The sequence below is a fragment of the Taeniopygia guttata genome, chromosome 20, assembly GCF_048771995.1.
Source record: "Taeniopygia guttata chromosome 20, bTaeGut7.mat, whole genome shotgun sequence".
Lineage (NCBI taxonomy): Eukaryota > Metazoa > Chordata > Aves > Passeriformes > Estrildidae > Taeniopygia > Taeniopygia guttata.
In genome coordinates, this window is record NC_133045.1 from 12,141,233 (window position 1) to 12,166,520 (window position 25,288).

Here is a 25,288-nt window from a genome sequence, read left to right on the forward strand (position 1 = left end):
CATGCTATTTCTCTCATTAGCTGAATCCCACATCATTCTTCCACAAGGTAAGCAGGGCAGAAGGGGAACTAATCAGGCAAAAAGGGTAATGGAAAGCAAGACAACTGCTCTCTAGCAGTTAGTTATTTGGAAGAAAATGCAAGTTATTTAAGGATAGATGTGTAACTTGCAAGAATTTCAAAACACTGAAAACCAGCCTTTTCCCTGCTGTAAAGCGTACGTTACCATCTAGTGATTATTTTTGGCAGCAGAACCCTAAAAATGATGCGTTATAACTTACTCCCTGCATACTTTAAATATACCACACTTCTGTATTGGATTTTTATGCACCTCAGTGTTCCAACACGTATTACCACCAAAGGACAGGCACAAGGGAGAAAATGCCTTGGGTGGACAATCCCCAGCTCCTGAGCCCCTCGTGGCAGGGACATGCCCCGTGATTGGCAGCAGGGCTGTGCTGGCACTGGGCTGCCCCGTAATTCAAATCCCCTGCTATCAGAAGGCAGAAGCCAGCACAGCCTCCTGAGGCCAAATTTGCCATGTTGCCCCATTCCAGCTCCAGGCTCAGCACTGCCCACACCTACAATGCAAAGTGAGACACTCGAGGAAGCCCCTGCTGCTGCAAATCCCAGTGTGTCCCAGTCCCTCACCAGTTCTGCACAGGGCTCCCAGCTCCACACAGATTTGGGTATGCAGCTTGCAGCTTTGAGGTTACCTACCCACATCACAGGCCATCCATCACAAAGCACTGTTACCGTTTAAGAGCATTCACATGCTCAAAATCTTAGAAAAAACATGTTGTTTAAATGAATTGACACCTTCAAAGGTACCAGGGATCCACTTCCACTTTCATTTATGAACTTTTTACTCAGCACCCAATATTGAGACCTACTCAACCAAGTCAATTCATGCAAGTCTTTTAAGTCACACAAGACTTTTAAGAGGTCTCTGCAGCAGCCCAAATGACAGAGACAGCTCAGCAGTAACAGGATGCAGCACTAGGCACTTATGAAAACGTTATTTTGGAAATAGAAAATATTCCTTATAAAGAGGAGCTAAAAACATGTAGCACATAGCGTATTTATTATGAATCAGTCTGAACTTTCATCCAAAAGACTGTGTACCTTATCCTGAACTATCATTTGTTGATTAGGAAGAAGTACTGTCCAGACTCCTTGGCTAAACTTTTAGCTCAGATATTCTTATTAAAGAATTAACTACTGGAAGAGTAATGAAAGCTTAACCTTCCCAAAAAGGCAGGATTCACAAAATAGATGATACCACTAAAAGCTGAAGGATAGCAGCACAAAACTGTTATGTTTGAAAACAAGCAAGATAAAACCAATACTACAATCTAAAAAAAAATAAGCACAGAAAATAAACTTTGAAGTTTCAACACTTTGATTCAATTAGTATTAATTTAGCAGCTTTTGGTACACACACACACACAACTGCAAGCATAAATTAACATGTAGAAGAATCTCTTCCTACTCTATAGCGAAGTTAGTCAAAAAGTTAGCTAACAAAAATCTTTCTCAAACAAGACATCCATTTTCCCTATCTTCACGCCATTCCCCTCTTCACAACTGCCAAATAACAGCCATTAGATGCAAAAATTAAAAGCTTTTAGAAAGACAATTTAACACAAACTTCTGGACAAGCAAGAACAATAAAATCCCCAAAATTCAGAGTACGATTTCATTCTGTGAGGACACAGAAAATAAAGCCTTACTTGCTCCAAATAAAGAAAATTGTGCTCATTTTGTACACTGACACAAGGCATGTTTACAGCAGTATGAATCAATGTGCTATAGCTGAAGTAAATCAGTGTCAGCCATGTTGTGAAAGAAACTGCAATTAACAAACCCACAAAACTCAAAACTTAATCAAATTAGCTCTGCCTTGATATAAATAATTTTATACTGCTAGAGCTTATTTATGATCGGTGTCTGACTTCTTCAGGTTAATCTAAAAATACACATCCAAATTATTGAGACAGTGAAACAGCAGCAAGAGGAAAATACACAAGATATAAACCAGGAGCACTGACTGCAGCACAAAGGAGGAAGGTACAATGTAAAGTGAAAAAGCAAATGCACTTACTCAGCATTAAATCCATTCACGTGTAGGATCCTCATCTGCTTGACTATTGTGCTTTTACCGGATTCACCAGCACCTAGAAAATGAAAGTAAATCAATTTCAGAAGGAAGCATAAGTGATTAAGGCACACACTAGAATTTTTTTCTTCGGGGTAAAATTGAGAAAGTTGGGTTTCTCAGTGCAAGAGTGAAAAGTGAAAGAAATAATTGCCACTGGAAACTTCAGTTGTAGCTAAAAATAAATGCCCAGCTCAAGTCATGTGTCAGATCTGAATCTTGGATCATTTCACTGTCCATTTTTCCAGTGTCAATGTTAAAAGCAGACTGCAGTATTTGGAAAGAAAATGGACAACTTCAACATTTTACAGAGAACGCAACACAGGGAACATCACAACCTGGTTGCTTTGTCACCACTATCTGACATAGGGAAAGACTGACTGAAGTTCCTATTAAACCAAAGAAATTGTGTTATATCCTTAAAGTATTCTAAGTTTGGCTGCAGTTCATCATCACCCAGTCAAACTCCGTAACTTAAATCGCAAGGAATAAAATATGTAGATACTCACATTTGAAAAAGGAAGGCATCCCTTTAAGCCTCCACCCACAAAGCTACGAAAAACCTCCTCTTATTTGTGTCTTGTAAGCAGCCTCCCACCCTCCCTACATGTTCCAAAATCAACCCTACGCACGAGGAGAGGCAGAGACCACCTTTTGTGGCTCCTGCTCCAGAGAGCTCCCCCGCAGCTCTCCCCTGCTCCCCTCCCGTACCTGCAGCGCAAAAACCCTGCTCCACTTTACTCCAGTTTCCATAAGTAGATGGATGCTATTTCTGCTGTGCTGCTCGGATGCCAGTGCACAGGGCAGCCCATCTGCCTCTAGTACCCGTTTCTCCATGCACGCTGAACAACTCCAACAGCAGCATTTAATTGAGCTGCTCCACGCTGCCAGATCGGCAGCTTTCTATATAAAGCAAACATATTTTTGCAGGAGTAGCATTGTAACGTGGCAAAATTTAGAAAGATTCCCCTTAGCATCTCCTAGCTACTGGTTAATTCCCCTCCCCAGGCTGTGTCTCACCCACAAGAACCGTACGTCTGTGGCAGAACGGGCAGGGAGGTACAGTTTGTATTTATAGGATGTCAGGCCTCTGCTAGCACACACTGACAGCACAAGCCTCCATTTTGAGCCTCATGTTCAAAACTGTATTTTAGCAGCAACATTTCAAGGTTCATTTTCTCACAAACGCTTTCCGCCCTCTGCTTTCTCCCTTCCTTTCCTTCTCCCTCATGAATTCCCAAAAGTCCTGCTCTGCTTTCCATAAAACCTGGTTGCATGTATAGCCACTTTAATCCCAGTGCCTTACTCCTTTTCCTTCGCCTTGCTCACTGCTGTTCTGTAAGGATTTAGAGAGCAGTTTTTATCTACAACTCTTTATGCACACGCCACTTCTCCACTAAGCTGCTATTTTATACCACACACCCTCTGTCTGATCAGGCAGACTGCACCATGCAATAAACACAGGTGGCTAAACCAATCAAGAATTAGTATCTTGGGATAAAATAGACTGGATCATCTTGACAACTAAGAATTATTCACGACGGCATTATCTGCTATAGTCATATGTCTGCTTAAAAACTAATAACAACTAAATTTCAGCCGTAACACTAAATCACATTTTATATTTATAAGCATTGGGAGCCAAAGTCTTTACTTCACTTGGTCCAAGAAGGAGGCTGGACAGTTGTTGCATTTGCTATAAACACATTTGGTTTGGTATTGACACACCTGGGTTCTCTGGATCAGATACAACACCAGTGAACCAAAATGAGGTATTACATCTATGTTTCTCCATAAGTCTAGCTCTATATTTGGCTGCTTGTTAAGGCCATATTCTCAACAACAATTACACACACACATTTAACTTCACCACCAAGGAGAGTTCCATTAATTTCAGCGAGACTGCTCGTGGCAGCGGGGCAAGCACGTGTACAGCGATGGGGCCTACGAGCAGCAGCATAAACCCACTAGAATATTCAGCAGCTCTTCTTTGTTGTTATTTGAATATGATTTGAAAACATTAAGAACACTTTCCAAGTGCCTGGCTTCTTATTTCACGTGTCTTATACAGGAAACATAACATAGTAATAAGGAGGTGAGCTTTTAGATTTTTTTACCAGTGAGTCTGAGTTACAGACTATACACAATTCATGGCAGAAACTGTAACAGCTGAACTATCACTTTAAAACACTCACAGATGACTTTACTGCCATCAGTAAAAACACGAAAATTTTTATTTGCAAGTATCTAAACTATTTTTCAGCCACCAAAACTAAAGAAAACAGAAAGAAAACCCAGGCAAGCCCATTATGTTTCTGTTTGCTGAAATTTTGCCTCTTACGAAAGCAACTCGCCTGATGACAAATAGTTTCTATGTATCTACGTAATGTTCAGCCTGAAATCTGGAAGTCCAAGACATTTCCCAAGAGCTGAAGTCCAAATTATCCTGTTAAAAGATTTCTGCTGAAGCCCTGGCAGGCTCCTCATTGCTGCAGGTGCTGCTGTAGTCCCAGTCACTCTCTATTTATATGAAGTCTCTTTCTTCAAATGAGTATTTGAAAGATTTTACTGGTGATAGTACGCTTCCAAATTCACTGCCTTCAAAAATCCTTTTTTCCTTTTTTTCCCCTTCTTCGATTAGGGTTTTTCCCCCCAAAACTGTGTCAGCTCGGCGAGGCCTAGCCTGTGCTCCACGCTACAGCCCTGCAGAACGTGCACAGGCAGTCCCTCGGCGTGACCAAAACAACCCACGGCTCCTAACTGCATCTGATCCTGAAACACCACTTCAAAATACTCTGAAATAACGAGCCTGACAAACATTTGCTTGTCCTCTCCTATATTGATATTTGGACCCTTCCGTTCCCTGAAAGCCACAACCCACGTTTGTAAACGTCTTTTCCTGAAAAACACGAGCAGGTAACCCAAAGGAGCCGCTGGAGCAGCACCCAGGGACGGCTCTGCCAGCGCTCCAACGCGCGGTACCTCAATTCCTGGTGCGACAGCGGAGGGTGCCGAGCTCGCCGGGGCCGGGGCCGTGCCCGCCGGCCCTGCGCTGCTCCGCGGCCCCAGCGCGGCCGCGCTTCCCTCCGGGACCAACATCCTCCCTCCGTTTCCCCCAAACCATTCCCCGACTTCCTCCCTTCCTCTTCCTCCTCTCCCCGGCCTGGCCGCACGTCCCTCGGCACCCCGGCCCCGGCGCGGGGAGCGGTGTCCGGCCCTCCCGCGCTCGCCCGCGGCCGCTGTCACTGCCCTGCCCTGTTTATCTGCCCGGCTCCCCGCGGGCCCCTCGCCGCCGCATCCCCGGCCCCCTCCCCACGCCCGCCCGAGGCCCCGCTGCCGCCCCGGCTGCCCCGCGGGCGGAGAGCGGCCCCGCGCCGCCGCTCCGTACCTGCCCCGGCCCCTCCCGCGGCGCCCCGGGCGCTGCCCGAGCCCTCCCCGCCGCTCCCCCGCACCGCGCCGGTCCCCGCGGCGGCCCCGGCCCCGCCGCCCCGGGCGCTGCTATAGCGGATCCCCGCGGCCCCGGGTGGGCCCTGCGGCTCCGCTCCCCCACCCCGGCCCCACCTCTCTCCCCCGGCCTCGCCATGCCCGGGCTGGGGCCGCTGCCCCGGCGGGGAGGGGACGGCCCGCGACCCCTTACCCAGCAGGAGGAGCCGGTGCGTGGCCCTATAGACCTGCTTGTCCTTCTGCAGCTGCTTCTCGATCTTCTTGTTGGCCTCCCGCTGCGCCTTCTCCTCGTTGCGCTGATCCTCCGTCTTGCTGTTCCCTAAACAGCCCATCTTGGGGAGGGGAAGGCAGGGACGCGGGGCGAGGGGACGGGAGGCGGCCGGGGCTGCCGGGGGGAGGGAGGGACGGAGGGAGGGAGGCACTCCCGGGCTCCCTTCTTCTTCCTCCTCCTCCTCCTCCTCCTCCCCCCCTACTCGCTGCTGTGGCGGCCGCTGCCCAGAGCCAGAGACATGGAGAGCGCCGAGCCCGAAGCCAGCCGAGGGGGGGCCGATAGCGATGACTTTGCTGCCGCTCCGCCGGGCCTCCTCCCCGGCAGCTGCAGCTGCCTCTCCTCCCCCGCCCCCCGCCGATCCCCTCGGCGCACCTTTCCCGGGGGGTGCGGAGCGATCCGCGGGGATCTCCGCGCCCCGGCCGGGCCGCCGGCTCCTCTAGAGGCAGCAGAAATGCCCCCCCCCGCGCCGCACGCACAGGAACAAATCCAGCTTCAGTGCCACCCCCCAAAAAATAATAATCCTCTTTAGATCCAAAGGCACGGGCTCCAGGCGCGGAAACCTCCCCAAATCCTCGGCGGGGAGGATCGGGAAACGTCTCTTCCTCGCCTCTCCCCCCGCGCCGCGGGGGTCACGCAGCCCCGGTCCCTTCCCTCGCCGGCCGCCGCAGCTCCTCGCCCTCCGGCCGCCGCGGGTCCTTCCTCCCGCACTGGGGCGGGGGGGTCCAAGCCAAACCACCCCCTTTTTTTTTTTTTCCTTTTTTTTTTTTTTTTCCTCCCCTCTCCTTGCTGCTGCTGCTCTTTTCACATGCGCTTTCCAGGCGGCTGAATCCTCTCGGCGAGAAGAAAATACAAAATAAAATTAAAAAAAAAAAAAAAATAGGCAAGCCCGTTTGCTCTGTGCCACGAACAGAACCTGTCCTCTCACGGGCGGATTTTTTCCCGTCTTATTTTTCCTGCTCTCTCCCGCATTTTTTTTTTTCCTCCCCCTTTCTTTTTTTTTTTCCCCCTTTTTTTTTTTTTTTTTTTTTCCCTTCCCCTATTGAGCGGCTCCGCGGCGGCGGAGCGCGGGGTGGGGCGAGCGGGCCCACACTGCACGCTGGGAGCGAGCGGGGCCGCTCACATGATGCCCGCGTCACCCCGCGCCGCCGCCGGCGGCCTCTTCGAACCGGCCCCGCCGCCGCTCGGGGGCCCCGGAGCCTCCCCGGTACCTCCATCCCGCCGCACCGCCCGCCCCCCGCCCCGCGGGATGGAGGCGCCCGGAGCTGGGCTTGCTGTTAATAGCATTCGGAATAAATTCTAAGGGAGTCGTGCCCCGCGACTCCTTGCGTTACGCTTGGAAATAATTAGTGTAGGAGTTGTGGTGCTGAATGGTTTGTGTCTGTTTTTTTGGGGGTTTTTTTTTGGGTGGATGATCGCCCGCACCCCGCCATTCGCCGGGGTCCATCCCTTGCCTGTCTGTCCATCCCTGCCCATCCCAGCCAGGACAGCGGGCTCAGGGTACCAGGGGATGGATGCTCTCTGCACCGCTGGATGCACACACTGGCTTCTACGCATGGTTTTATCCCCTCTCTAGCTACATTTTCTAAAATATGTTTTGAAAACCTCTTTGCAAAAATTACACAACTTATCAGTTACACCTGGAAAAGAAAGGTTGGCGCTTTGCTCTTTGTATAACCCGGATCCATAAAATACACGGGTAGTGTTTCTCTATGCACACACCCCCACACGAGTTAGTGAAATGTCCTTTACTATACAAATATTACTTACCCTAATTTGCAAAATTCGATTATCTACCACACTGTTCCCACGAACACGCCTTCTTACATCATGCAGTTACTATATTTAGAAACACCCACAGTAAAATAATTATGTGAATAGAGCAAACAACTAGTAGGTCACAGCTAATGTCATCAAATACATCTGTTGAGCTGCCCTTGCTGAAAGAGGGGGGGACTTCAGGAGAAACAGGGAACATCACAATCACTATTTTAAATGCACGGGAGAGACTCTTACTAGGATCTCTAGGTGCTCTTTTAGGCTAAGAGCAGTTTTAAAAGGTCTTAGAGAAACTTGGCTCAGCAATGCCCAGATTCATCTGAAGCAAATATGGTAGTAATTCCTTTTATCTTTTATAGGTTATTTATTTGTACAGTTTTCATTTAATACACAATATTAAAATATAATTTAACCGTTGAGTTTACAAGGCATAAAGGACTCAGAAAAGCAAAATTTGGACTGAAAATTAGAGAACCTCATACTTTTTTTTTATGGTTTCAGATATTAATAGACTGTAGAAGTGCCAGTACCTGCCACCTCACATGGGGGAAAATCTGCCCCAGCCTCCAGGTTTTGCTTCCCTCCGGGTCCCAGATGAGGGGAAGGGAGCCCATCTCAAGCTCCAAACACAAAGGAATACACAAACAAGATAGAAGTTATTGCTGGAGATATACAAAAGGCTCGGTGAACAGTGTCTGTACGGGGACATGGGATGGGTAAATATGCCAAAGCATCCATGGACAAGGAGTCATGGCTGTGTAAATGCTGTTGTCCAGCAGTGCACACCCATCCCTTCCCAAACAGAAAGCAGGACAGGCTCTGCGGGGTTGAACTCCCACAGGAATCACTGCCCTCCTGCTGTAGATACCTGGTGCCTCTGTCTTTAGGCTGAGCAGAGCGTGAGGTAGCTAAAAAAGAAAAACACACTCAGCTAATTCACAAAGCTCCCAGTTACTTACAACAGAATTAAGAATTAGCTCCTTGTATTACAAGTGCTACTAAAGTGTGAAAGTGTCAAAAGCTACATGAAACAAAAAGAAAACTCCCACATTGTGCAACCTATCAGCAATTACAGATTGTTTTTGTTTTCCTGAAATATGACAGGACTCAGGGCATCAGGCACCACTCGCACTTCACAAACCCACTGAACTGCCAGGAGTTTTTTCAGTGCTCCCCTGATTAGGAGCCCATCGTTTGAAGAGTGAGCATACCAACACATTAGCTGTTCTCACTCTTTTTTATTTCTTTAAATAACATAAGGCTGCTAATGTGTCTTTAGAATAAACTGTGTTTTTTGTTGGAACTAGTTCCATTAGCTTCCATCTTGTAAAAATCCATTAACCTGAGTTTCACGAGACTCCTGCCATCAGAAGGGTAAGTGCAGGCACAATCTGACCCCTGACTCACCATAAAATTAAATCTCACTTCTGAAGAACCTGCAGCCTTAGGAACAAATAATGCAAAGATAAAATAACTATATGTATGGGCATAGTGCCTCTGTGACAAAAGTCTATTTGAAGCTTGAAAAGAGGGTGTTAAAGGACACTACTGCATGTTAAATGAAAATGTTTTCCAAAAAGGTATAGTAACAAGAATGTGGAAAAGGCTGTAAAAGAGCATCAGAAGACTTATGGCCATTGACTCAATCCTGCATTATTTAAATTAATGGGAAATACAAGGTTAAACACAGAAGATTGAGAGCATTGCACACTTGAGGATTAAATTCAGATTCACTGATATTCCTTCTGTGCTTGAATATGACACTTTGAGTAGAATAGAGGCTGTTGTTTTTTATTTTTCAGGTTTAAGTAAATGCAAAGATTCTGATGCACCAGCACACATCTCAGGGCAAGGATTTAACATTGTGAAACAATATTCTGCTGTTTTCACTTCTCAAAACAGAAAAGATCTCACAAAGAGAGGTAGCAGAATAAATAAAAGCAATCATATTTCAGTGGAATATCTGGGAGAAAAGGAGGATATATAAAAAGTTCCCTGTATCTATAATCCATTTCAGTCTGCTTGATCGCTTTAGTTAACAGATTTTTAGTCCTATTGACCTAATTTCTATTACATCCTAATGAAAATTATCAGGTCTCTTAATTTTGTTAATTTCTTTTTTGAAAGAGGAATTTTATTGCCATTATTTTCTTCACTTTCTCTCCACAGTTTTTGCCCCAAAATCTGCTCTCTGGTGCCTAAAACTAAAGAAGGATTTGTAACAATATCCTAATCCTTTAAATAAACCTGAACTTTACTCAGTTGAGCAGTCCTTTTGAAGTACATCACTTATGCGTACTTTACTCTTCCCAGCTAGCACAACTATATTAGCTTGATTTTTAAATGGAATAAAAGATTTAGATATAAAGTAGAAGCAGACTAGCAGTAGCAGTAGGGGAGAGAACTTGTTGAAAAGGTCACATCTTTTATCCTTCCCCCACCCTATACACATGAACTTCTATCCTTTTAAGATTTACATGTAATACCTACTGATATAATCACTCAAGAGGACCTCAAGAAAAATACTATCTTTTTCCTATTTTAATATTTATTTCATATCTGACAGACTGTTACATGTACTTCAATGCATTTTCCTTGTGGTAGTCTCCCTTCTTGTGCATGAGGATATTCACAACTGTACAAGTTATAGACAAATAAATACTGCTGTAAAATTCACAAACATTGGCTGGAAATGTAGATGCAAGACTTGGTTTTCGAGAAACTATTGCCTTAACAGAGTAAATTCTGAGCCTGTTGGAAAAAGACTTTTAAGACACATATTTCATTATGTTCTGTTCTTTTATCTTTTTAACTAAATAGATAAAACTTTCTGCTTGCAGTTCTGCTGTTGCATCAGTTTTATTCTAAATTGACCAGAGTCAGGTTCTGAATTCATTCAAGTTACTCTTTGTATTTAGAGCTGATTATGAGACCCAGATCAGATTCCCTCTTACCCACAGCTTCCTCCCAAACCCTCCAGGTGACAAACACCCTTATTTCCTATTGCAAATAATTTACATTTGTTAGTGAGTTGAAGGCACTGAGCACTTGGGTGCCTCCAGTAAAGAAGAAATGGTTAACTCATTTTCAGATGGGACAATTGTGCAGTTCCTTATGGGCTCTCACTGGCCAGTGAATGTGACCTCGCAAACTTTTGGCTGTGAACTGTGGGGGTGGAGCTGTGACCAAGCCATTGTGCTCATTTGGAAGAGAAGACACAGATGACATCTCGCTCCAGCATCCCTTAGCAACTGGACTGAAATTGCACCGCAGCCTCTGAGAAGGCTGTCAGCCTTCCTGGCCTCTGGAATAGCCTGTACCAGTTCTAGCACGGCTCCGGAGACACAGCACAGAGGACAACGTTTGTAGCTCAAAAAGTAAAAGTGACAGTACTGATCTAATTGTACAATTTCCTTTGTTTCTGTTTGTAGGAAACAGCATATTTTCAGCAAGTCTTTTCCATGGAAGGACACAGAGCTCAATTAACCTGGGGGACACATGAAACAAATGGTTCTTATAGCAACACCTGGAATTTTGTTAAGGAGCCCACATTACCCCATGCTTCATTTTGCTGTCCTACAAATCCACAATGCCATAGCTGAGCTGTTGGAACTGACCTTCCTCTTTTAAAAGCAGGGGGATTAACTCAGGAACAGATTGACTCTTTCAGTTAAAGGACATTTTTAATAGCACACACTGTATATTTTTGTGTATGGGTACCTCTCTGACTTGAAGTTAGTTAAATTTAGCGTCTCCATCCCGGGCTGGTAGTTGAGTGTCAAACCTATCAACCTCAATGTATTTAATCCCCAATAAACTTAATCTTTTAGTTACAGATAAGGATTAATTAAGGTTCTGATTTAGACTTAGATCAGTGGGGTTTTTTTCATCTAAGAAAAACTGTTCTGGCTACTTGCAGTGACTCAGGTCTGCTGCTCATGTTTTCCTTAGAAGGAGCCATCCTCCACGAGCTATCGAGCTATCGTCCTGAAAATCCTTTGGACTCTGCGAAGAAAACGTGGTGATAAAAAGGGAGACGGTTTCAAAGTCTCCAAATTACCCTTTGACCTGCTGAACAAGGAACCCTTGAGTAATCTCAAACCCGTTTAAAGGAGAAACAAACAAATTAAAGCCAAACAATAATCTAAAAAGGAAAACCAAAGCAAACAGATTGGAATTGGAGTGAGAATTCAATGTGGGCTTTTTTTTTTTTTTTTTTTTTTTTATCTGTTTCCCTTGTGGGGGCCAGAACAAAAAACACTTTAAAAAGCATTCAGAGGTAAACAAGGTAGGAAATTACCAATCAAACCCTGGGAGGGCAACGTAGGATCATCATGCGAAGGGACAAGTTTGTCAGATGGGAAGGAGTGAAACGAGCATTGTCAGGGAGGAATTAATGCACCACTAATGTATTCAATAAAGAACAAACACAAAACACTTAACTACAGATACTCCAAAACAAACAGAATGAAAAGGAGATACTTCCCTCTCTGGCAAAGGAGAAGAATTTTTCCATAGAGAAATTCTAAACTTGAGAGGGATTTTTGTTTTGTTTTTAAATAAAAACAAGCCCAAAGTCTACTAATAGAATTAACCAAGATCTTCCTTTAAACCAAAGGAAAAAAAAAAAACAAACCTTGCCTCCCTCCTTTCACTCGAGGCTTTCCCTCAGAAACATTAAAAAGAGACTTTAAGGAACTCACGGAATTATGGAAATAACACACTGAGTAAGAGCTTTTCACTTAGTAGGTTTTCTTATTTTTCTTGATATTCCTTCTCACTTCTCATGCATTCTGCACTGCACTTTATTAAAAAAGAAAAAATCCCTCTTATGTAACAGAAGTAGCAGCACATCCTAGCTCTCCACATAACACATATGGAATGCCGATTAAAAAAAAATTGGAACAAGCCTTTTCTCATATTTAGTTTCAGTATTTGTCAACATTCACTGCAGACCTACCCTTGCAAAAAAAAAAAAAAAAAAAAAAAAAAAAAGACTGCAAACTTTTTTTTATAGAAAGAAATATTCTGCTTTAATCCTTGTTAAGTTTGGGTCAAAAGCCCAGGGAGGCAGTTGTGGCAGAGGCTGTTTTCTAAATGCTGGCTGTAGTTAATTCCTGCAAAGAAGCACAAAACTCCCAAGCTTTTCTCCTGCCCGGGGGTCAGGCGAGGAGAGGAGGCTCTGCCTTCAGCAGCCACAGTTCCCAGCAGAGCAGGGTGGCAGCTGGGGCTGGGCTGACCCAGCCTGACTCCGGGAGCACCGAGAGCCATCCCTCCATGCCAATATTATTTATTACTGACACTGCGTTCTCATTGTATGGTGCATAACAGGAAAGGGAATAAGAGGATTGTTAAAATAGTTCTTGCTAAGTTGTCACACAGGTTTTCATGTGCTGTAAACATTCCTCTCCTTCTTTAACGTTTTTTTTAAAATAGGATGACGTCCAGGCTTTCATGCTCAAAATAACTTTACATTTTAGAGCTAGCAAACCACAATACTCTCAATACCAGGAGCTATTAGAGACGATCTGCAAGGAAAACAGGACTGTGATTTTGCTACTCTGTCTCTGCATTGCTGAAGGCCTAAAAGTATTCCTTTTGAAAAGGGGTATTTTCTCCCATCTTTTTCTTTAGATGAAAAAACGTTAAGTCTAGGTCCTAAGATTACATACTGACACAGTTATAGAATAGGGGTCTTTTGTACCCTGTTTTTGCTGGAAGAATCTGTCTGTCTGGCAAACTAAGAGCACCATTGCGTCTTAAGTGCCTTGATGTTAAATTAGAGTGCCCCACACGCCCCAGGGCAGTTGCAGAATTTAGACCCTTTTTGCAGTGAAAAAGTCTTTCTGGTGGTTTGGGGTTTTTTTATGTCTGTTAGATTTTAGAAATGCATATGAACCAACTGATTGTCTCCAAGGTTTTAGGTGCACAATGAAAGGTTTCCCTTGTTGATCTATCTGAGGCAAAGCCAGGAAAGACATCCATGGCCAGGGCTATGGGAAGCAGGCAGCAGGAGCTGGGTCGGAACCTGTGGTCCAACACTGGATTTTGCCTCTGCCACATTAAAACCAGCAGAAGTGAAGGATTATCCCCTCCTGTGGACCCAGCTGGGGGAAGAACAGACCTGTTTGAACACTCACAAACTGTGAATGGAGACAAGATGAGCGTGGGGATCAAACAGGGGAACAGGATCCAGACCTGATCTCCTGCAGATGGTTCAGCCCAGCACAGCCACCGATCCGTGGGTGACCTTGGACGAGCCACTTCCCTTTTTTGTGCCTCTTTGTCCAGCTATCTTTTATCTGCCTCTCTCTTACAGGTTGTGAGCTGTTTGCTTCCGACATGTCTGCACAGCACTGAGAACCAAGGGGCCCTGGTCTCACTGGTGACCTTTAAGCCCTTCTGCTGCACGTTTCATCATAAAATAATTATTCAAAAAGGAAGCACTTTTTTAAATAGTCTGTCTCCCTTTTCTTAACACCTCTTAAACTCAGACATTTTCAGCAACATTTCATGAAAAAAAAAAAGATAGGCTCTATTCAAAATCTTAATGCTGTTTTTCTTAAATGAAAATGGTGAGAAAGCTGCTAGTACTCTGTCAAGTTCTTCTCCCACAGGCCCTCCAGCAAAACCAGAGAAAGCTAGAACCAGCATGCTTGCTACATTCAAAGTACCAGACAAAGATACTTTTTATTTTGAAAACAGGAAAAAAAAAAAAAAAGCCTGCACACTTCTCAGTCTTTCTTTGCCCACCATGAAGCACCCACCAGGACAGAAACCCGGTGCCGTGTTCTTCCACAGGTCACTCCCGGTTTGCTTTACACTCTCTGGTGTTACAATAACGAATTTGTTTTTCCATTGCTCCCTTGTCTAACTGTGACCTATTCCCTTCTGAAGCAATCGGCTTTTTACAGCTCCATCTCTGCTGTGCAAACAGAGAACCAGCACGGCTGAGCCCCCACTGCTCTGGGGCCAGGAGCTCCCTCCAGCCCCGACCTGGACCTGCTTCCCCACTGCCACCCCCAGAGAACCAGCCCCCCAAAATCTCCCACTGCCCACGGTGAGCCCCCTCCCTGCTGCTCAGGGGGATCACAGCCACGTCAGCACTCCCACGTTTGCTGGAAAGCCCTTGGAACATCCAGGGTGCCAAGGATGCTGCGAGGGGCAGGGGATTTGATGGCTTGGAGCCTGTTGTCACCACCTCGCCCCAGCCCTGGGGTGACACCAGGGACTCCTGTCCCCTCCAGCCCCGTGCCATGGGACACCTGGAAGATGCTGGAACCCCCAGCCCTGGCAGTGCCAGAAGGCAGAGCCCTCCTGCAGGGCTGCATTTCACACCCTAGCTATAAAATACACAGCTGTACAGTGAGCCTGAAACATCCCTTCTATGAACTGGTGTTACTGAAGGATATATACACTAACTCCATGCATGTGAGAGTTAAGGAAGATTTGTCCAAGGAAATACTTCCAGAGGAAGTGCTGGGCAGCCACAGTATTTGTTTTATTTAAAATTATTTCAGGCTCGATAATGTCTCTTTATCAAAACTACACATGTGCTGAGCATGCACAGTGCTGTGTGTTGTGAGCCATACAGGAAGGGGTGGATTTAATTTATTTCTTTATTATGAATATTGTGGTGCTGTAAGGAGAATCCTGGCCGACAGTGTGAAATAAAGCAAAACTTTCAGAGGTTATTTTGGGAGCTGAAGTTCCTGTGCTGCCTTTTCAAATTTAGTCTTAAATTCTGTATTCCTAATCCTCCGCTCTGTCTGGACCATCTCATAAATGGACATGTATATTATTACAGAGCTGAGCAAGTACCTCCTAACATTTACCACGAATATTCATTTGAAAGAAAAATGGAGTTTCAGTTTCCTGGTTTTCCTTCCCTCCAGTGAGGAGAGCAGTGAGGGAGTTTATAAATTCACAATTCTGGCAGGCAAAAGGGACCAAGGCAATTGTGACACACCAAAAATAGTTCTCCATCAAAATGATAACCACCTTTTATTTTGCAAACATAATTTTGGCTATAAGGTTTGTTTACATTTACTTGGTATCATACCCTCCATGGTGGATCAAAGCACTCTGTACCCAGCTGAACGACAATGGCCCGAAGCAGGAAGAGCCACCATGACCAGCACAGACCATCTTTCTTTCAGCACAGAAATAAAAAGAATTAATTCTTCTCCACCCTAAAAGCTGGTTTGGAGGGAACAAAGTGGGCTGGAAAGAACTGATTTCTGACTCTCTATGGGTCAGTGTGGCTGCACTGGAGAGAAGGCAGGAAGAGCTCCTGGGTGTAGGGACAGTGACCCAACCCAAGACACACCAGCCACAAGATCAAACTGTGCAGTAGCAAGTTGTAAGAATGCTCTTTTTCAGTGATGTATACATGCTTACAACTGCTCAAGAGTTAAGTTAAAAAGGCTAAGAAATTCCTTGCTCAAGGATGAATAAAAGATTTCCTGTTACGAGAGAGTTGAAACTGACATTTTATCATGGAATTAAGAATGTGAAATGCTGAAACAGTGCTTCCACCAGCTAAAAAATGGACTGTAGGATCTCGCTGCCCCAAAAACTGTCCTCAAGCAAGTCTCTTTATGGAAGAATCAGTATGAAGTCTGCAATGTCCACGTGAGAGGTGGCAGAAGGACAGAGGTTCACTGGCAAACACTCCAAACTTATCTGCATAAAGAAAAGGTGGGACAAGACACGACAGAAATAACCTACCATGGTTTGAGACCTCCTGCCCTAGCAACGATTATGTAATTTTACAGTCTCTTAATACCCAAGTAAGAAACTTTTTATTGCATCAAGTTCTCATGTCTAGACAGATATACATCACAGAATGAATCACTACCTTTGAAGACCCGAGCTGATGAGCACTCCATGATGGAAAGCCACTATCTGGGCACATCAACACTTGGGGAACAATTTTCTGGAGACAGGTTTTGCAGTACGTGTCAGTAAGGTTTACTACCTGTGAGAAACTCTGGTTTTCCAACAGTGTCCTTAAAGGGCTGATAAGAAAGCAGTGTAGGCTTAGTAAAGGAGCCTCTTAAACACAGAGTCCAAAGTATTCAAAAATACCCCAACTTTGCCCCCCACCCAAACAATTTAAAAGCTAACAAAAATGCATAAGCAAGGCAAAAAATACATGGGAAAAAACTCAAACAGGCTTGAATTCACCTCTTAGCCTGACTATGCCTTTGCTAGCAACAATTATTCTGCCTCCTCTCTGTCTAGAAAGTTTTACTTCTTTGTGAGACAGCACCTATTGCCTAAATAACTGGAACCCCCCTCTTCTGCCTCTTTGCTTTGGCTTCAAAGGTTTTTTTTGGGGGTTTTTTTTGTTGTTTTTTTTTCCCCCTCTCCTTTCCAGAACTGCCAATCGGCTTCTCTGCAAAATGGTCACATCCTGCAGAATTCTTTTCCTCAGTTGTTCTGGATGATTCCCAACTTTCTCATTTGTCCTCTTGGAGGTGCTCCTCTCCCTGGCAAGGACATAGGGAGGGCATCTCCAACATTAAACCTGTATTTTAATTTAGCACAGATGTTACAGCACAGGGCGAAGGATCTGGTGAAGGTGTTCTCAAAAACTGTGTGCTCAAAACCACAGTTTGACTCACATATGCCCCCAAACAATCATACATTAGCAATTATAATGATCTTTAATTAAAAAAAGAAATATGTTGCTGCTCTTACAGATAAGGATCTATAGAAATACTTGTATAGGTGCCATGAAAGTTTATTTTTCAAACTACTTTTCAGTGAGGGAATTTTTAACTACCTTACCTGCATTACTCGAATTCTACTCTAAAAGAAACTTCTTTGAAGTTTTCTTATTACAAAAGTTTTAAAAATAAGCAGTTTGAATTATTTTTCTATGAGCAACCTAACCTTCTTAGGTAGTAAAAAGTTAACTTCAGCTCAAGTCATTCCACTTGGAAAAAAGCAATGAAAAAGCAGTAGTTTCACCCATCTCACCCTACATTTTCTCTGAATTTCATCTAACAACTGATTGTTAAAATTTTTCATGGTAAAGCCTTCTGAGTGTTTTTAGCCAGTAGACTTTGGCTTTTATACTGGAAAATCTGTTACATAAATGTCACTTTCATTTATATCTGCAGATACAACGAAGTCATTAACACAGCTGATTCTTAAGAAAACTTATATTTTAGAAACTTCTAGCTCTGGTACTGCATAAACACGTCTATTGCAGAGCATTAGAAAATGATACCTTGGCGACATTTTAAATCAGGAGTAGAGTAAAAGCTAAATTCTCACTCTTCTTGATATGAATATCAGTTGTCAATTATACATTTTGTTCCCAGAGAGCCACGATCTCCTAACCTCATTTTGTAGCTTCACTCACTCTATCCTGTAGAGCTGTGGCTTGGATCCTCCGGTCTCACAAGATGAGAATCTGGGGCTGGATACCATGGCACTAGAACTGCTCTTCAGGAGATTCCATCGCTGTCAAAACCAGAACTCAAAAAAACCATCCCCTCCTGGTTTTTAATCCTGCTCAACACCAAATATTGGAAGCAGGTTAAGATCTACAAACTATCAGATTTGGCCTCTTGCCACGTACCATATTAAGATGCCATATTTAGCTCCTCACTCCCTAATAATCAGACATTTACCCTGTTCCCTCCAGCCCTTTCATCTACTTCCAGTATGCTGCTAACCAAGATGTCTTTCACTCTTCTCTGACTTTTTTCCATTTCTGAGTCTGTTTTACACACAATTAGCGCTGCTATCCCATGGCACTGGAAAAGGGATTGACTGTTGTGCTCCCTCTGCTGCCTGCTGGGCTCTGCAGCAACACGGCAAGAGGTGTGAGGAATCAAGGGTTCCCCTCAGCACAAGGAACCACTATAATGTGAAAACTCACGTTGTTACGTGTATGAAACCCAAAATAGCCAAGCAGGGACGCCTCTTCCCCATATTCTCCACGGACCTCCTGCCAGCGCCCCTCAGAAGAGTGAGCAAGACCAAGAGTAGGGAGTAAAGCACACAAATGGATGGGATAACCATATCTAGCTTTGGTTTCTGGGCATTCCTCGTGGGAAGAGGGCCAGGCAGTTTCTCAAGGCTGGCTGCAGTGCTCGTGTCCCACGGTCCTTGACACCGCTACCGGCGCTGCGAGGAGCCGGGGCAGATCCTGGAGCAAGGTTAGCTCCCAGCTGATCACGGCCATGCGAGCACAAACTCCTCTTCATTCCCTTGAGGAGGCTGTTGCCAGGGCTAAGAGTATGGAGAAGCACTGTGGACAGCCAGTTATCTAAAGAATTCTCCTGAACCTTAACAACATGGAGCGCTCTGTCCCTCTGCTTCAGCGCTCGCAGCCCGGCTGCTGTGCCTGTCCTTCCCACGAGTGATTCAGCAGCAAAGAATATTTACTGTTATTTAACAATGCAGTGGTCTACAGACATAACTCATAACTCAACAGAAAACACACTGGGTGCAGACCTTCGAAAGAAATGATCAACAGATTGTGTCTTGTGTTAAAAAAAAAAAAAAAACAAAACCTGAAGTTTTATGTATTTGAGGATCATACGAGAATAAAATGGATGGAGTGGAAGATACCTTCATCCTGTTTTTAGAAATTACAGTCTTGGTTGAATATTTTTAGAAACAATTAATATTTAGGGTATTATGAATTAAGTGAAAGGTTCACTGGATTCTGTCTGAAACTTCTAAAAAATAAGCCTTCAAGTCTTTGTTTATGTTGGCAAGTAACCTGGCTGGGTATAAAAGCCAAAGGTATGATTGACTACCTCACATATTTTACAACTGTTACACTAAATAGGTATTTCAGAATCAGAAGGATCCTTAAATAGACTTTCTTACAGTGCTTAAAACAAACATACTTTAGGACATACTTCCTGTTTCATTACAGTATTTAATATACTTTAAAAAAAAGTTTACTTTTCCTTCTACGAAGATCAAAAAATTCAACTTTAAGCGTACAAAGATCACAGAAACCTATCTTACTTTACTGTTTTTAATGCACTGAAATTGTTTAATGAATACCCACAAATCCTTAAAAGAAAAAGCATCAGAAGCAGTGAAGCCTTTCAAACACATTAGTATGTGTGCATTTAGCACTTAAACACAAAAGGCATGTCTGCATATTGCTTAGAATGGAAAACTCCTACAACTGAAACTCAAACAATAATTAAACTCCAGATCATTGATTAGATATTCCTGTTACAAACACTGAAAAAAGATGATACTGACAGTTCCCTCTACTTCCTTTAGATTTGTGTGAGAAAAATTCACAGCACAAATTCACGCAAAGGGATGCAAACTGATTTTTTGGAAGTGATTAATATTCACCACCAGCTTTCAGCATTGATAAATGGATTTTATATGTCCTTTAGTTAGAGCTGTGTATCAGTCTGGCACTGGGAAAATCAGTGACAGTGATCTTTTAAGGCAGCTTTTAAGGACACAAGTTACTTTATACAGACTTTCAAACCTGTATAATACATACAGGTGAGCAAACCAATGTCCCACCAATGTCACCATTCCCATTTATTTTCAGCATCACTGCCAGTCACACACCTCCTTAATCCCTCAACAGCGGCTTCAACAGCTTTGTAACTCTCTTATTGTTTCTTAGCAAGAACATGGATGTTCCTCCTCCTCCCCACTTACAGCACTTTTCATTTACAGAGGGAAAATAGAGCAGGTTTCTACAGAAAAGGAAAAACAAGGATACAGTCTTGCAAACCCTCAACAGTGAAAGGAATCTCCCCCAGAACTTAATTTGGGAGGAAAGGCTCAGGTATTGCAGAACTGGTCAGAGCTCGAGAGGTTGGTGGCATCCTGCAGGAGCCCAGTCCTGCAACAACTGAAGAATTAATTGTATTTGATCAGAAGCCAGTCACGGCTTCTGCTTTAACTTGTTACACTCAAAGGTACTTATAGTTCTGGGAACTAAGTTCAGCTTATTAAACAAACCATTTTTCTGCACTTTTTTTTTCCCCTCCTGTGATGTGCGATACAACTTCTTCAGACACATTTTTGGGAAGGAAACAGATAAAAGTTGATACTCAGGATGTCTGGGGAATAGTTTCCAAAAGCACATGGAGACCAGATTTCTCAACAAGGGCATCCAGCCGAACACCTGAGGTGACTCTATTTTCCACACCTACAACAGTAGGCTCCCACTGGGAACTTTGCTGTATTTTTAGACAATTCTAATAAAATACACAACATTTTACTTTAAAACAGGGCACATGTGACTCTGAAACACAAGGCTACGGATGCACTGGTTGATGCAGGAATTCATGTCCCTGCTCCCTGTGCTGCAGCAGTCACCAGATTTTTAGAGTTGTACTTCAGCCTTTCAAGCCCTTTTCCTGGATTCAGAGGGGAGGCTGAGCGTTTAGGATTGTTCCTCCTTTTGTTTGCGTATTTCAGACAAGCACCCTTAGAAAGATATTTAATTGGGAAGCTCACACGCTGTGCATGAATAATATTAGTGAACAGCAAATTAAAATTAGCAAAAAAGTTGTACATTTATATTATGGGTATTACATTGAAACAAAAAAGCACTTGCCAGCAGGCACAGAAATCTCCTTATTTCAAAGCACTGCTGAACATTCACTAATTGCAGCTGATGTTCTGAGTTTTTCAGCTTTTCATTCCCCTTGTTTTTTACCTAGCACTAACATTTTAACTTAAAGCCCTATGAGTAGTGAGCTGTGCCTTGCTTCTCTCTAACAATCACTACAAATTTTCTAACTCAAGTACTACAGAATACATCTCGTGTTGCAGGGGGTATGTTTACATTTGTCAGGAGAAGATTCTAATAAAAATTGCATGTATATGAATATATCTAAGCTTGGAATAATGATTTCTCTACAACTGCAAGCACGCAGAGTCCATCCAGAGGGGATTCAGTGTTCCCTCAACCATCCAGGGAATACACACCAAGGTTCACACCCAGGCCAGACCTGTGTAAGAAATTCCACAGAAATCTCTTTATGCACAAGTATTCTTCTGATTTAGTCGTAACCTCATGTGAAAACAGTCTTTCTGTGTCCCTCATAATTTTCATAACAAAGAACCCAAAATTAATTGCAAAACCTGTGAGCATTCACTGTAAATCAACAAACTGTGTACAACTCAGCCTATACAGTGTCCAGCCCAAAACCCACAAACTTCTCTGAATTTTTTTTTTCTTTCTTTTTTTTGCCATCTATCTTTTGCAAAGCTGTCGTCTTCTGCTTTCTTGCAAATTCATGCTTTTCAGGGGGTTCTTGTTTCTGCTGCCTTCTCAGATTACAATTTCTTTTGTGTTAATTAAGCTGAAAAATTGAAAGAATGTCGCTGACTCTACAAAGAACACAAAACAGGCTTGCTTGAGAAGCTAAAAATAGATCGCTCTGTTCGGAAGACAGACGACTCAGTCTTCAAACTATTTGTACAATGTGAATTAATTGCAGATGGCCAATTCATTTATTTAGACCTCTGTGACAGAAATGAAAGTGCTACTGCGATGATTCTACATCTGCAGAAAGCTCCTTTCAGGTAGTTGGGACTAATGGAAAACCAGGAGCAGCGCTTTGTTATTTTCTGGAAGTCAGTTTGTCAGAAAGTTTTGTGATGAGATTCTCCCTCCCCAGCCTCCCGGCCCCTCTCCCAGCAGCTCAGATTTAAGACGTGACACTGATGTACACAAACTAAAGTTACAATGGCCTGCTCACATGTACTTCTAGCACTCACAGTGCATGTTGTAAATCAGCTACATTCCTTCGATTAAAATCATGTTTTATGATGTAAATGTTGTAACAAAACCCACCCTGATTATTTAACTTATCTGAAATTAATGGCATTTTTCTTTTTTTATATGTCTCAGTATTTGTTTTAAATAGATTTTTCTTTTCTTTTCTTTTTCTTCCCTTAGCCTTTCTCCTTAAAAGCAAAAGAAAGCTTAATCTAAAAAACTAATGTTATTGATTTAATGGGAGAGAATTCAGGAAAATCTAAGTGGAAAGTGATATTCCATCCTGGCTCTTATTGTTAGATAAACGGGAGGTTTCCAAAAATACCAGCTATTAGACTAGGGCCTATAAACTGTAGCTGTGAAATAAAAATATCATTTAACTAGATAAATTGTTTGGGATACAGAATGATCTGTACTAGAACTTTACAGCAAATCCTGAACAGCATGAAGCCTCCTTTGTGCTTGAAAACTAGAAACGTTGTCATTTGGGAGTCTAAATAATGCCAAGAAAAAGAAACTAAATATCAGAGTCCCTTTTCTCTAACGCCACTGTCTCTCCTTTGCAATTTTACTACTTTACAGTATCTAAATCCTTGTTTGCAGCCTTGCTGACTTGAAAAATGTGCAAAAGTTGATCCACAGAGGGTCTGAACTAACAGGGCTGTAAGAAAACCTCCCAAGAAGTTTCAGGTGATATGATATCTGGCATGCTGATAATATCACAAAGATTACATTTTTCTGTTACTTTTTAAAAATAAATTAATGTTGCTGCTTGCATTTCAAAGTATTTATATTACAGCTTTTAAATCAAGACTGGAGTTTTTTAAAGGCATTAGGTTTTATACGCCAAAAATAAAGCTTGATGAAGGAATGAATTAAATTTTCTGCCTAGATAAATGATTGTAATCTATTTAAATTAAAATACCAGTCCTTGCCACTGTTCAGGCTCCTTACAAAATACCTCTTAGGAAGTTTCTTAAGCTTAGTGGTTATCACAGATTTAGAAGGGGGCAGGCATAACCCTCTACCCTATATTTTAAGCTATATTCCTTTGCTGTGACTTCATCCTATCTCCCCACCAAGGTCAAGGGAAACAATTTGTTTCCAAGCAATACAAAGCAGGCTGTGCAGTCAGACTACAGCATCTTCCTCCTGCCTTTATGGACTACAAAATAAAAGTTTAAATAGAGCTACACGCTTCTTAACAAGAAAAAAAATCCTTTCCTCAGGAAAGAAACTTCCTAGGATGCCTCTGAAAGATGACCTCCGTCCTGCAGGCTTCAAAATGTTTTCTTCTACTTCCTGGAAATCCAGGTGATACCCGAGGTGGAGCTGAGGACAATAAAGCTGCTAAGTAGCAAAGGTCACTTGCCTTCAACTACATCAATAAAAAAAGCTGCAAGATCCCCTTGGCTCAGTCCAGGCAGACATTTAGCAGAGCAGAGGGACACTCAGCACACTGCCACACATCCTGCTCCCCTCATGAGCATACCTGCCCACACCTCCTTGGGGGGAAAACTGAAATTCTTTGGCCACACATGCAGAGGAGGAATCTGCTGTCGTCCCTCAGGAAGATGCAGTGAGGAAAATGCTGTTGGGAAGCAGCACCCAGCACACACCAACCATGTCCTGATGATGGGACACTCCACTAGCAAGAGCAACAAACCTCCTGATTTTTTTTGTTTTTATTTATTTTCTACTGTAGCTTTTTTTTCCTTTTATTTATACTCTGTGGTAGGGCAGACTCCATAGGGACCATGTCCTTACACAGACACATCTACCTCCTCACAGAAGAGAAACATCTTTGTTTACTTAAACTATTTTAGTTAGACCTAGTTTTTGCTGGTTCTAAAGAGTTTTGTCTTGCTTACAAAATAAACACCAACATCTCTGACAGAAGTACCACCTTTGAGTGCCCACTCTTTGTAGACCTCATAAAGACGACATAAAAATACTTTTTTTTTTCACTGCTTGCTGAGATGAATCATGTTAGCCAAGGTCTTTATAATAAATAAAATGCTCTCAAATAGTTATCTGTGAAAGATAGAGGACAGCAGAAGTGGAAAATCTTTGCACAGAACCAGAGAAGGGTCTGGTGATATAAAGCAATACACTTATCAAACATCAGGGCTGCAAAAGAGGATGGCTAGACCCAAATAATGCAGTCAAGGGCTGGGTGTCCTCTCAGTGCTTCCCAGCCCTGCTGGATTTGCAAAACCTCCAGCATAACACACACAGAACCCCATGCAGAGCTGGAAAAGCATTTTTTACAGACACTGATAAAGCCTGACACAACACAAATAACCAGAGCCCATGGGGTGATTTCACTTCGGGTGCACTTCTGCTCCACTGAAATTCAGGGGCTGAAGGCTCAAGACAAAGCAAAAAGTGGTGGAAAATGCATGTGGAACACCCACTTCCACACAAACCCTGCAACGAAATACCCCAGAGGTGAACCACTCTGTCCCTACTGTGATAAGAGCAAAACAGTGAGGAAAGTAAATGGATTGTTGGAATAATACTCTGTCATTAATTAATTTCTTGCCAGGATCTCGCAAGAAGGCACAGACCACCTGTAAACTGACAGCTCAAAAGAAAGCACCCAACTCACTTTTTCAGCAGTGACATCTTCGTCATAAAGCCCAAAAGTTATTTTTTTGTTGTTGAAGTAGCCTTTAATGGGTAAAGATGAAAATTCAGTGTCTGTGTGCTCCATGTGGTGGGGGAGCACTGGACAGAGAGAGTATGTAAGTAATGCTTTAGCATTTTTTTCCCAAATTCGTAAGGAATTACAGTCCACCCCCCCTCTAGCACTTTGACTACATATTCCTAAATAATTTTTGAACCTGGAAAAGTGATAGAACTTAACATCTTCCCAGCTAAGAGCACAAATAGGG

The 25,288-nt window shown here is 43.2% G+C and overlaps 1 protein-coding gene across 3 annotated transcripts in view; it reads right to left on the bottom strand.

The window, feature by feature from the left end:
• GNAS (GNAS complex locus) overlaps positions 1 to 25,288 on the bottom strand; it is a 136,323-nt gene that overhangs the window by 82,610 nt on the left and 28,425 nt on the right. The window contains exons 1-2 of one of the 3 annotated variants that reach the window (XM_030288468.4): positions 5,795 to 6,899; positions 2,104 to 2,176 (exon numbers count right to left, since the gene is read on the bottom strand). In XM_030288468.4, coding sequence (XP_030144328.1) covers positions 2,104 to 2,176; positions 5,795 to 5,933 — 212 coding nt within the window. In that variant the 5' untranslated portion in view covers positions 5,934 to 6,899. Of the gene's footprint in view, positions 1 to 2,103; positions 2,177 to 5,545; positions 5,667 to 5,794; positions 6,900 to 25,288 lie in introns of those variants that run through there. The other 2 variants (XM_072917154.1, XM_030288467.4) reach the window with 2 other exon arrangements.